Source organism: Grampus griseus (genome assembly GCF_964374135.1).
Source record: "Grampus griseus genome assembly, chromosome: 3".
Lineage (NCBI taxonomy): Eukaryota > Metazoa > Chordata > Mammalia > Artiodactyla > Delphinidae > Grampus > Grampus griseus.
Window position 1 is genome coordinate 65,444,000 of NC_139019.1, and position 14,006 is coordinate 65,458,005.

A 14,006-nucleotide genomic window follows, 5' to 3' on the forward strand; every position below is an offset into this window, starting at 1 on the left:
GTATCCTGCTAACTTTACCAAATTCATTGATTAGCTCTAGTAGCTTTCTGGTAGCATCTTTAGGATTTTCTATGTATAGTATCATATCATCTGCAAACAGTAACAGTTTTACCTCTTCTTTTCCAATTTGGGTTCCTTTTATTACTTTTTCTTCTCTGATTGCTGTGGCTAGGACTTCCAAAACTATGTTGAATAAAAGTGATGGAGGGGACATCCTTGGGTATGCTTTCAGCTCTTCACCATTGTGAATGATGTTAGCTGTGGGTTTGTCATATATGGCCTATATTATATTGAGGTAAATTCCCTCTATGCTCACCTTCTAGAGAGTTTTTCTCATAAATGGGTGTTGAATTTTGTCAAAAGCTTTTTCTGCATCTATTGAGATGATCGTATTGTTTTTATTCTTCAGTTTGTTAATATGGTGTATCACATTGATTGATTTGCGTATATTGAAGAATCCTTGCATCCCTGGGCTAAATCCCACTTGATCATGGTGTATGATCCTTTTAATACATTCTTGGATTTGGTTTGCTAGTTTTTGTTGAGGAGTTTTGTGTCTATGTTCATCAGTGAAATTGGCCTGTAATTTTCTTTTTTTGTGGTATCTTTGTCTGCTTTTGGTATCAGGGTGATTGTGGCCTCATAGACTGAGCTTGGGAGTGTTCCTCCTGCAGTCTTTTGGAAGAGCTTCAGAAGGATAGGCCAGAAGGATAGGATAGGATAGTTTCAGAAGGATAGGATATCAAACATTTATCTCTTCTCTAAATGTTTGATAGAATTGGCCTCTGAGCCATCTGGTCCTGGACTTTTGTTTGTTGGAAGTTTTAAAATCACTCTTCAATTTCTGGTGGGCAGGGCCATGTCAGGTAGTGAGCTGTGAGGTCAGTAAGGCTCTAGACAGCCTGTCTGCTGATGGGTGGGGCTGTGATCTTATCCTGCTAGTTGTTTGGTCTGAGGTATTCCAGCACTGGAGCCTGTAGGCTGCTGGGTAGGGCCAGGTCTTGATGCCAAAACTGCGACCTCTGGGAGAGCTTACGCCCATCAATATTCTCTGGGGCCTCTGTCACCAGTGTCCTTGCTGCCCCAGTAAGCCACAGCTGATTCCCTCGTCTCCAAGCGACCCTCCAAGACTTATAGGTAGGTCTGGCCCAGGATCCTATGGAGTTACTTCTTTTTGCTGGGCCCCAGTGCACATGAATCCTTGTGTGCACCCTTCAAGAGTGTATTCTTTGTTTCCCCCAGTCCTGTGGAGCTCCTTTACTCAAGCCCTGCTGGCCTTCAAAGCCAAATGCTCTGGGGGCTCCTCCTCTTGATAGCAGATCCTTAGGTTGGGGAGCCTGACATGGGGCTTAGAACTCTCACTCCCGTGGGACAACCTCTGTGACACAATTATTTTCCAGTGTGTGGGCCACCCACCCAGTGGGTATGGGATTTGATTATATTGTAAAAGCACCCCTCCTACCATCTCGCTGTGGCTTCTTCTGTGTCTTTGGGTGTAGAATATCATTTTTGTATGTTCAAGCTTTTTTGTTGATGGTCGTTCAGCAGTTATTTGTGACTTTGGTGTTTTCATGAGAGGAGGTGAGCTCAAATCCTTCTACTCCGACATATTGTCCAGGAATCTCCCATGATGTATTGATAAATGGGGAGGCTACAAAATAACATGTGCTATTTTATAAAAATAAATTGCATGCTTTATCTTTACATGGCTATCTTTGCATGAATATCTTTACATGAATTGTTAATGGTGGTTGTTTTAGACTGATAGGATTATTGGAAACTTCTATGTTTTTTCTTTTTGTGTATTTATATTTTTTAAGTTTTCTGTAATTCATAGATTTCAACTTTGTAGTGAGATAAAAAAATTTGAAGGGGCTTATTATACCATCTCTCAAGCAGATGGCTTGTCATTCAGAGGTTGCCATTCTCTTAAAAGGCAGAATCAATAGCAGAAATTATAAGTATCTCCTGCTGAGTGACTCATACTGTGCTAGGGTGATGAGAGGTAAGGGGCAGCTACATTAGCATGTTTCCTTGGATTATCATGAGTAAAAACATTTGGACAGCAGAGAGTAGGGGGAAGTGATTAGCAATTCAAGGCCTAAAAGTTATTTTCTTTCTATTTTTTTCCTCCTTCTTTTCTTTCAAGTTGATGAGGACATTTCCCTTTGCATGGTGTAGCTAATGGGTGAGCTGATTCTTGCTGATATTCATAGAATAGGTTAATCTCAGGATTAGGTTAAAAAAAAAAAAGGAGCAACAAGCACATGCTCCTTGAATATTTCCTACTGAAATAACCACTGTTCAAATCACAGAATGTCTGCTGTAAGTCTTTAAAATGATCGAAGTGAGTCTTTATAGAATTTCTGGCAAGGTGAAATTCCTGGGTACATTTCACAAAGTAGAATTTCCAACCACAGTGGGATTTCCAAGAATATGCCTAGAAGAAAACAAATGAATCTTCATTCTCTAAGAGCTCTTTTTCTTTGTTTAACCAACTGCTGAGAAATATAAGTGGGGGCCAGTGAAGAACAACTTGTACTATGAATACAGGATAGTCATCGGTTTTTAGAGCTGGACAGGCTTTTAGAGATCATCTAACTCAAATCTGAGAAAGATGAGGAGACTCGCCCCAAAGTTTTGTATCTATCATACAGATGGCGGCTCCCTTCTCACCACTTTCCCATTATATAAGTGGAAAAGGAGGACTGCATTCAGTTTCTTAGGCTGAAGCTCTATTCCTTACTCATATTTTCTCATTATGCCTTTTGGCATTTGTGCCACAACTGCAACTACATATGCTTCAGTTGATGGAAGAAGTGGGAGTAGGATTTGTAACATGAGCTATACCTAGATTATGTCGAGAATATTAAATAGAATGTACTCAGAGATATTTGTCCCCTTTCAAAGAAAATTAAGCATAAGAATTCAGTTTCAGTTTTAAATCTCAACAGGTTTATTCTCTGAGAGCCAGTTTCTCTAGATTTCCGTGACATTTTTGGATGGAGCAGAAAAAGTCCCTATGGAATAGATTAGAGAGTGTTAATATGCTTAAGTAGAAAGAAAACCTCTATAGAAGAATTAGTGTACATGACTAGGGTTCTGTGAAGTCTGCTGATTGTACCAGCACCAGCTCACCAGTACATTCCAATGACCACTTCTTTCCTTGTAACTCCATTGGGTATGATTCAGATTGACCAAGATCATCTATCATTTCGTTGGACTTCTTCACAGCCCCTCTGCTTCCTAGCTGAGTTATTTATGTAACATTATTCCACATGGGAAAGCCCAGCTGTTAAAGTTTTAGAATCGGGAATAAGAACAGATTTTTATTAGATCTTTCATCTTGTCTACAGTGTGTTTTTCTTGGTTTAAATAATGATAACAGCATGCTAGCACCTCTGCCATAACTCACTCTCCTGTACGTGTCTTTGGAGGGGAGAATGCCCTTGTACTTCTGGGGTTCCAGAATAAGGCTTTTATAAAACTGAATCTGAAATCAATGTGTGGGATGGTATAGTCACCTGGTGAGTCTGAACTCATATGCCTGGGGTGGGCACTGCAGAGGTAAAAATGATAGAACTAAACTACAGATTGGCGGGAGCAAGGGAGGGATATGAGAGAGAGGAAAAAAAGGAGTTTAGGGGGTTAGAAAGTTTCTATCATAGAAGGAAAGTTGTACTGTTTACAAGAATAAGGAGACCCAGACAGAAGCAGATTTAGAAGGGATAAACAGTTTTGTTTGGCATGTTTTTGACTTGCTGGGAGGCGATCCAAGTGGGTCTTTAAGAGGATGTGAGGCCCCTGTAATGTGTCAGATTGGTTAGGCCATCCTACATTTCCCAGAACTCCATTTCCTCTAAGGTTTGGTTAGAGTGGGCCACAGGAGAGTCTCGTGTGAAGTTTGAGGGCAGAGGTGCAGCAACCACCGTTTTGTTAGCTCACACATGTTGTCCCAGGTGTGCTAAACTTTTTAGCATGAGGCAATGGCTGGGCCTATAACTATTCCACTTTCTCCTTCAGTTTTTCTCTAACCCTTGGCCAGATGTGTGTTTAGCTCCAAGGTGAAGGGCACTGGCTTCTTTCTGCAGGACGTCTCCAGCACCAAGATCAGAGCAATAATAACTGATGGGTTTCAGTCCATCCTGAAGCTTCTAGCCTTTCCTTCCCAATTACCTGCCCTGTGGATTTCAGTTCCAATACGAGATCCAAGGACAGCCTGATAGACACTATACCTGCTCCAATTTTGCAAGCAGGTATTGACTCATCCTTTGCATGAGTCTGCCAGTCTTCTCTATGGCTCAAAGCACTGCATAATTTGGCTCATTTTTCTATCCAACTTATACCATTCTTTGTCTCATTTAGTTCATGCTAGTTTCCTATCAACTTCTCCACTTGCTCCAGAGCAAGTCCCAAGCTCTTTCCCATCTCTGGGTCCTCAAGTATGCTGTTCTTCTGCCTCCTGGCTCATGCTCTTTTCGTCTGCAGGTCTTAGCCTAACCCATCAACTTTATGGACTGGCCATCTCAGACCACTCCATCTAAAATCATCCTTTGTTTGGTGTCTTCAAGGTCCTTACTAGAGGTTGTGTATGCCTATCTATTTTGGTTAGTTGGTCTTCATTAGAATCGAGGTTCTGTGACAGGAGGAGCTGTCTTGTTCCACATTGTATATGCTGATGCTGGCACTGTGTCTGGCACACAGCCAGTTCTCAAAGGATTCTTCTAGAAATAGAAAGGAAGATGTGGAGGAACCTACTTTGTGGGACAGCCATGTCAGAGGGACTAATTTTCCATTCCTTGGAGGCATAAAGATTATCCTGAATTCTACCCTTATTTCTGTTATTCATGGCAAGTCAAATAATTGCCTAGGGATTCAGGAACCATCTCAATAGTTTCCTATGTCCAATTTCTCTTAACAGATTCAATTACGCCTCTTTGAAAGGATGCCTGTGATGGTAATACTTAAAAATAAAAACAACTAGGATTGGAGTTGCCAGTAGTATGAATGCAGTTTTAAGTTATGGGTTTTAAATTCTGTTACTGTATGTTATTTTGGCTTTGATTCACTTAGAGCTCATAACAGTGACCCATTAATAGAGATCTGAATGAGGTTTAGATTACATACTCATAAAACTAACTTTTCTGAAAACTCATCTAACTTTATTACCCTATATTTTGTGTTCTACAGCTCTCTTAATTTCATACTGTAAACCTCTTAAACATATTTTATAAAAGTACTCTCATCACTTTCCAAGATTTAATAGAGGTTCCTCCATTTGTGAATAACATTAGCTAAAAAGCAAGCAAAGAATAAACAATACTTTTATTAAATAAAATCAAAAGGAAAATCCTATCTTGTTTTTCTAAGGCCCTAATGAAATGTTATTGAAAGAGTGTTCTATCTTCCTTTCAATCTCCAAGATCAAATCATTTGGTGTTACCCTGAGTCTGCAGATCATTTTTCTTTAAAACTTCACTACTGCAAATATTCCTTCTTTGAGGCCAGCCTTCTTGAAATCCTTCATGCCTTAAATGTGTCCTTATTTCTTTTTAAGCAGTCTAATATCTTTGCACATTACTTTTCCAGCATTTAGCCTACACATACTACGTGATCAAAAGTGTTGAAGTGGCTCATAAATTAGACGTTTTGGGCAATTTGGGTACAAACCTTCAATTACTACACATTTGCTCCCAGGCTACTTCCCTTGCCAAATAAAGCTCAAACAGTAGTGGTGTCTGGGTATTTTGAAATTCCTAAGTGCTCTCATCCTCTACAGGGTGTGTGTGAAGTGACGTACCCGATTTCCAATATTTATGTTTCTCTCTTTTTTTTTTTTCTCCCAGCAAATCTGTTATGGTTCAGGATATTAATGCAAACCCTCCGAATAGAAAACAGATTTTGCTTTCCTACTGTGTTAAACTCATGGTCTCAAGCAAAGCCATTTTGAATTCTTTTGATCTAAGTTAGAAATCAGAAACTTAGTAATTTTTCTCTATAGTCTCACATCAACTCGTAGTTACAATGGAGCAGTGAGGGAAGGTTATAATATACACTGAGGATACAACTAAGATACTGTTTTTCTATTCGTATATGAAGTACTTTTTGAATTCAAAACTCAACTAAAAATATAGTTGTTGCAATTCACTTGGTTAAGTCAATTATTTCCGGTAACAGGTCTAACGAAGGTTTGTCTGTGTTAACTGGGTGCTGGGAAGATAACAGTAGAAAGACCATGCTACCCAAAGCAAGGTACACAGTACATATATTTTTTTTCATATTTCTCAATAAATGGTATAAATTGGCTAAATAATCTCACTCTGATGGTCACTGCTCACAGATTTTGATAGCTACTTGCCAGAAGGCTTGGGCATCTGAAGGCTCTCAGTTGAGGACAAGTTGAAAGTCACTGTCAATAATTAATTGTCACTTTCACTCAGAATCAGATTTCCACCATCTCTGGAGGGAATTCATGACTTCACATCTAAAGCTCATTAGACTCTTGAAGGCTCACTCAAAGAAACAGCAATATAATAGATTGAACAGCTTTAAGATGCAAAACAATATAAAAATAAAACTTCCCCAAACCAACCTCGACCAGCCATGACTTAAAATGCAGGTAAAACAAATAGAAATATTTCTCTATTCCCATCTTACTCAAAACATGGCCATTTCAATACTCTAACCAACCCCTAAAAAACCTTTCACTCATCTGACAATAAGACAAAACTAGGAGGCTCTTGCAAGTTCATTTTGATTTTTATTACATACCACAGACATATGCACTAACCACAGAGTAGGATGATTTTTTGTACTCTCAAAACCACAGGAAATATATTTCCACCTACCCTTTTTTTCTGATATTGGAGTGGCATTTCAGATTACCATTTTGGGACTGGTTGAGGGCAAAGTAAAAGAAACTGTGGAAGGCAATGTATAGATTACATAATCATGAAGCTATTTTTGGAAGCTAGTAACTTGCTGATTGAGAATAACAGGGCTGTGCAATACTCACAATGCTGATATATTACACAAGTACTTATATTTTGTACATCTACTGTTACTGGATACCAAAGAAAGTAGAGGCGTCCCCAAGAATCTTCCGTTCTTGTTTTCAGTTTCCTATGATCCAGTACTTCTCAAAGGCTTTGAAAGGAGCACATGTCCTTGTTTATTAGAAATCTTTTCTGTGCACCCAGGAAATGTAGAAATTGCAACCACTTTCGCTTCTTATGCACATGTGTGCTTTAACAATCCTGACTACTTTTGGCACTGATAGAGTATGAGCTACTCAGAGTTCCTGAAAATATTTGACCTGACTGGTAAGTTACCTTGGCTTGCCTCTGGAGAGGACAGTAATGTATTATTCTTGGTCCAAAATAAGGTTGGCATGGATATATTTAACCTTGTTTACACATACACCAAGGGAGAATTTTATTTTTATTCTTGAATTTTTTTGTCAGGCAGGAGGAAACATATTGAACTTCAATTCTGAGGTAGATAATAGACAGCAATGAGAAAAATACAAGACCCTCTAGGATCTAACCTCTCTCCACATTTCTAGGCTTATATCGTAGTGTAGTTGACCCTTGAACAATGGGGGTGAGGGGTGCTGACCGTCTGCGCAGTCCACACTCCAGGGATATCCTACAGTCAGCCATCCATAAGCGAGGTTCTGTAGCCACAGATTCGACCAACTTGGGATCGTGCAGTACTGTAGCATTTACCACTGAAAAAAACCCAACCTATAAGTGGAGCTGCACAGTTCAAACCTGTGTTGTTCAAGGCTCAGGGGTACTCCCCAAGTGGCTGGCACGACAAGCTAGGTACTGATGGTCCATAATATACCCCTGGTGCTTTTGCATATTGCTCTTAAATTCAGCTTAAGCCTTGCTTCTCTGGAAGGAAGTTCATATCCCTGACTGAGCTGTCACCTTTTTATTTTCTTCTAGAATCCTGGTGTTATCTCAATAATAAATGCTATCACACTGCACTTCATATAAAATAACCTAATTTCTCTCTCACCCACAATATTATGAACCACTAGAGGGAAGAAACTGTGTACTTGTGTTCAGTGATAATAGATTGAATGCACTCTCTTAATGCCTCTTTAAAATGCTGAAATATAAATATTCTATTTGTAAGTGGTAGGTCTTTTTCACAAAACCAGGCAGAGATCTGTTCATTTTTGACTTTGTGAACTTGAAGAAGTTACTTCACTGAAATCTCAATTTTGTCCTAGGTTAGAACTAGACTGATCTGCATTTTACTAAGATGATGGTGTCTGTTACAAGTTACATATTACTACTTTTCCCAGCATAGGACTGTTTTGAATCTGACGATGTAAGAACATTCAGGATAGTAGTGTCTGGCACAGCAGCATAGGCATTAACAAAATACTGGACTTGAATCTAAACTTTTTTAAGCCACAGAGGGAATTCAGCAGACTATGTCTTCTTTTGATTGAACATCTTTTAAGACTGCCTGGAAAGAAGGCATGCTCCTGCCATTGGCACAGCTGAGGCCAATCAGGAACTAAACATCAGCACAAAACAAATTCCAGGCAAGATGGAATCAAAAGATTTTGGAGCCAGGAAGGAGCTTAGGGAGGGTATTTGAATCTAGCAAGCTGTGGACTTTAGTGCCCATCATCCCATCTGGCCTTGCACCAAGACTGTGTGACAGAGGCAGTCCATCCGATGTTTAAATTGATCCTTAATCCTCTTCTGCATCTTACCACCTCGCCAAGACCACAAAAGGAATATCTGAATATTCTGTGGGCTTAAAACTACCTACGCCGCCCTTTGGGTTAGAGAATAGGATTTAGTGGTAATTCTTTGAAAAAAAAAATACATTAAAGAAAATGCTCATTGGGCTTCCCTGGTGGTGCAGTGGTTGAGAGTCCGCCTGCCGATGCAGGGGACATGGGTTCGTGAAATAAGAAATAAGCTGCTTCCTATTCTGTTCAGCATCTACACACAGTAAAATGTTTATATGTTGCCACAAATTTTCCAAAAAATTATTTCTTCCTCTACTTTCCACCTACCTCCTCTGAAATGCCAACTTAAAAGAAATGTCCTAGAACTGATTATCTAGAATAGTCCTCCCTTTTTCATATTAGATTTGTGTTAGTATATAAAAAATGAGTTGATATAGCTTTTGGAAAGTCTAGTTGGCAGCAGAGTTGGACAACAGATGGCCATTCAAGAAACTAGACCCAGAAAGGTGACTTACTCTGCATGTATATTCTGATAAGAGTCCTATTTTGGGGATACCCTGAAAATCCTTGACCTAATGCAAAGCCCAAGGGACAGTGCAGAGTAGGAACAATTATAACCTGATTAACCTGTTTAAGGCAAAATATACCATTTTAAAACAGCTATAGATAAGCCAGAAATGTACAATAAACAAATATACTGACAGCCAAACAGCAGCTTTTATCTTTTGCAAAAAAAAAGCAGGCAATGTGTAACAAGATTTTCTTACGTTTCCTAGAATTCTAAGTACTTTAAAGTGGTCCTAAAAATAGGTAACTTTCAGTTCCATACTTTGTTTCTGCAGAAACAGCTACTGGCAGGCTCATTTAAAAATAATTCTAAACAATTTTTTTTCTTAAAAAAAAAGTTTATTCTTTTTATCTTTATGGGGAATTAACAGCCGACAATATCAAATTAATACTATGTATAATGGGCAATTTTTAGTTAAGAAGTTTTCCTTCGCTTTGAAACTTTAACTGAATTTTGAAATGTTAACCATAAATGTGTAATAACTGCTCTACTACAAAATTTATGTCACATTTCCAATGTTCCTCTTGCCTCAATGAAAATTACTGAAGGTCCTCCTTTATCATCAAAGCTCAAAGACATTTATGCCATGGCATATGGTAAGTAGATGTGAAAACTGTTTATCATCATGTAGTAAGTTATACAAGATTCTAGTTCAAGTTTATAGGCAAAACATAAACTAGATTTAAAGTGCTGTATTAAAAAACAAAAACACAGTTTGCATTTTGGGGTAATTAAAATGTAGAGACCTAACACTAAAAAGAATGAAAAACGTGTGTAAGATTATCATTCCATTTAGCTCTTTTTTACTCTAAGCATGTAGCCTTATTCCAAAAACAACAGTTAGCTGGTCAAATTTATGCTTAAGACATTTATCCATACTTAACCAGAGGTTTCAGAGACGATAACACCAGTCAGGTATTCTGAATTCTTTTATGTTAAATAGGAACATTTTCTCAATAGCACTCTTAAGTCACTTCTCATTTATCTTCCTCCTTAAGAACTGCATAGCCTTGTTTTAAATAGTTTAAATACCTGTAATAAACTACAGTTTGCTAACAGTAGAGGTACTCTGGTTAATGCTCAAAATGATGTGGCCAGAGGAAAAGCAAGCATTATTAAATATGAATGCAGTCCTTACCAACACGAATTGAACCTTTTTTTTTTTTTCCAATAAAAAAGCTAGTCCAAAAAGTCTCATTCTATAAAGATTTATCGTTTCCAAATCACGGTGAAAGGAACTTAAGTAATTTACCAATTTTGTTTTCTCCTATGTGCCTTAAAGATACCTCACTAAAAACTGGTATCTGACATAATAGAATGACATATGCAGAATGTAATATTGTAGTGACAGTACTGAGGTTGATGTTACAGACATATTTAAGCTCTGAGTATTAAATGGTTACATCCTAATTATTTATATAGAACATTGGTCCAATAACAAAAATAGAGAACAGCAGCTGAAAATTTATGTCATTCAATGTTCAAAGATAAAAGGGTTAACCATTCTTTCCATTATTTTCTGCAGATAAGTCCTTTTTTTCATATTTAAATCTGATTGCAACTGAATTCTGGCATTTTTCCAAGCTACTGTATGAAGAGGATGCTGAAGGCCATCACAATACAGCATACCGCAACATAAGGACTCTTCCGTTCACCTGTTGGAAAAAAGGTAGATATATTCACGTTGATTAACTGAGTGGTTAGCAGTAAGGTTATTACTTACTACAGGAGAGGGGCATATAAAAAACCAAGATAAAATTCTTGCCTATGAAGCCCATATATTTAGGGGCAGGGGTGGGCAAAACAAACTACATGCAACATAAAAGTGAGTATACTCCAGAATGAGCTAAACTATACTGATCTATTTCTAAGACCACCTCCTTTTCATGCCTTTAGAAAACATTTCATGAGCCATTTCAGTGTCACTGCATAAACCCAGATATTAAAAAATATAACACAGAATGTAGGCTAAAGATCCAAATGAAATTATCTCGAAAACTCAATTAAAACCAAAGAAATATTGCTTGTTTTTTCCCTATAAAAAAGGGAAATTTCCACCTATAAAGAGAAATTCAACATACAGTTTCTAGCCATACTTTTTTTCTTCATTGATAGCAATTCATGACAATTATAAGGGGTAAAAAATAAGCATTCCTAGATGAAAATAAACAGGGTGTTCAATCAAACTGCATTTAAAAAATCAACATAACATAGAATGCTTAATAAAAACATATCAGAGAAAACTATTTCTGAAATGGATTTCATATCAAATCTTTTACAGTATAATTACTCTGGGTTAGAGATGTAGAACTTAGAACAACCACTTCTGTATTAGTCAATTTTCACATGTGTTTAAGGAGTGTTTGTTTATACTTGGAGACTTTCCTTTGCATGAAGTAGATCTGGAGTTGGCTTGTGAAACTCCTACAAACAGATCCTGTAATTGTGAGCTAACTCAAACTCATCTTGTTCTTTCCTGTTTCTTCAGTAATTGCAAGGCTGCACAAAGCAACAGGCATTTTTATGCTGCCTTGAGGGCACATAAGAAAGGAAGAAGGAGAAAGAGTGATGTGCTACTTCTAGGAATAATCCTGGGTATGTACCTGGTTCCTTTACAGAGATGGTTTATACTCACCTCACCTGTGTTTTTCTGTGATGTTTAAAATAATCTTTTCTAGTAACTAAGTTCCATATTTCACTAGCAAGTTCAGTTAACTACTTCTGGAAAATGTCAATCTTGACCACTCTTATCAACTAAAACCTTGAAGGTCATCTTCATTTTCAGAGCTTCCTCACTGAGATCATAGTGATACAGTCAAAAAGTTTATATATTTGTTCAATGGCAATATTCACAGAAGACATTACACACATACAAATAAAATAAACATTTGGTGTTTTTCTGAAAGTTTTTTCTATCCGTAGACATTTGATGGACTGCATTCCAGCTAAAGGAAAATCTAGAAAGTGAGAAAATACAGTGTTTTTACAATATTATCTCAACTGGAAAAAAAAAATCTTTTGAAACTAAAAAACACCGTGGTTCCTCATTTTTTTAGCCATGCTGATTCTTTCAGGGTAAAAAACTCAAGTTATCCAACAAAACAATCAGACCAAAATTTCTGGTAGATCTCATAAGGAAGCCTGTCACTCACCACAGGGCTAGACACTCTGTCTAATATAGTCTTCTTAAACACTAAAAGAAGAAACTAATATTGTCCTAAATTTTCCATCTGCTGGAAATTAATTTTTGAGGAAGTTCTTCTCTTCCTCATCCTCCAACTTAGAATGCTATAATTTACATATGGGTTTCATTTTCCCGTTTTTAATTTTCTTAAAAGAGACTGCCATGTGGTAGAGGCTAAACATCTTTGGTTGAACTTGGGTAAGAATGTTACTTCTTGTCTGGTCTTAGGTCTCTATAAGTGAATGTGAAACAGTTGCTGTAATGTGATGTGTAACATGATAAGATGATTTGGCTGGGCCTTTTCCCATTAAAACTGTTTCCTTTCTTTGTGGATATATTCTGTGTCAAGATAAGAGAGGAGCATGTGGTTGAGAAAGCAGCATATCACCATCAACATTTTCTAAACCACTTTGCCAAAATGAAAAGCTAATGCTTTCCACATAATTGGCAAAAATGAATAATTGAACCATTTAACCTATGGTATTCATATAGTCAAGACAGGAAAATGGAAATACATGGGCAAGCAAAAAAGGGCACAGTTTATAATTAGACCAAAAAATAGGTAGTACTATAGGATAACATGAAGAAAGCTATAAACTAGATGTCTGAAAACTTTAGCTATACTTTCAAGTAAAAATTGTGAACAAAAGGATCACCTGGATTGGCTACTAAATGGAGTTGTACATCGTTTTCTAATTTATTACACAAAAGATGGATTTAAAATACCTTAATATTTTATTCATGAGCTAGCAACTTTAATGTTAGTATGACTCTAATCCAGTGATATTCTCTACTTCCTCAAACTGTCTTGCTCTTCCATATGTTCTCTCTCTTTTTTTACTGAATAGTTGACTCAATGTTTCAGGTGTTCAGCAAAGCGATTCAGATAGATACACACACACATATATTTATACATATACTCTTTTTCCAGATTCTTTTCCATTACAGGTTATTACAAGATATTGAATATAGGTCCCTGTGCTATATAGTAGGTCCCTGCTATTTATCTATTTTATATATAGTAGTACATATCTGTTAATCCCAATTTCCTAATTTATCCCCTTCCCTTGCCCCTGCCTTTCCCCTTTGGTAACCATAAGTTTGCTTTCAATATCTATGAGTCTATTTGTTTTGTAAATAAATTCATTTGTATCATTTTTTTTAGATTCCACATATAAGTGAGATCATATGATATTTGTCTTTCTCTGCCTTAATCTCTAGATCCATCCATGTTGCTGCAAATGGCATTATTTTACTCTTTTTTATGGTTGAGTGATATTCTACGACTGCAATGAACATTGGGGTGCATATATCGTTTCGAATTATGGTTTTCTCTGGATATATGCCCAGGAGTGTGATTGCTGAATCATATGGTAACTCTATTTTTAGTTTTTTAAGGGTTCTCCATAGTGGCTGCACCAATTTACATTCTCAACAACAGTGTAGGAGGGTTCCCTTTTCTCCACACCCTCTCCAACATTTATTATTTGCAGACTTTTTGACGTTGGCCATTCTGACCAGAGTGAGGTGATACC

General features: G+C 37.3%; 1 protein-coding gene across 1 annotated transcript in view; it reads right to left on the reverse strand.

The window, feature by feature from the left end:
• Positions 1-6,753: 6,753 nt before the first annotated feature.
• Positions 6,754-14,006, reverse strand: part of TMEM167A (transmembrane protein 167A) — a 35,750-nt gene continuing 28,497 nt past the window's right edge. The window contains exon 4 of the mRNA XM_082651024.1: positions 6,754-10,942. Coding sequence (XP_082507150.1) covers positions 10,872-10,942 — 71 coding nt within the window. The 3' untranslated portion in view covers positions 6,754-10,871. The remainder of the gene's footprint in view (positions 10,943-14,006) is intronic.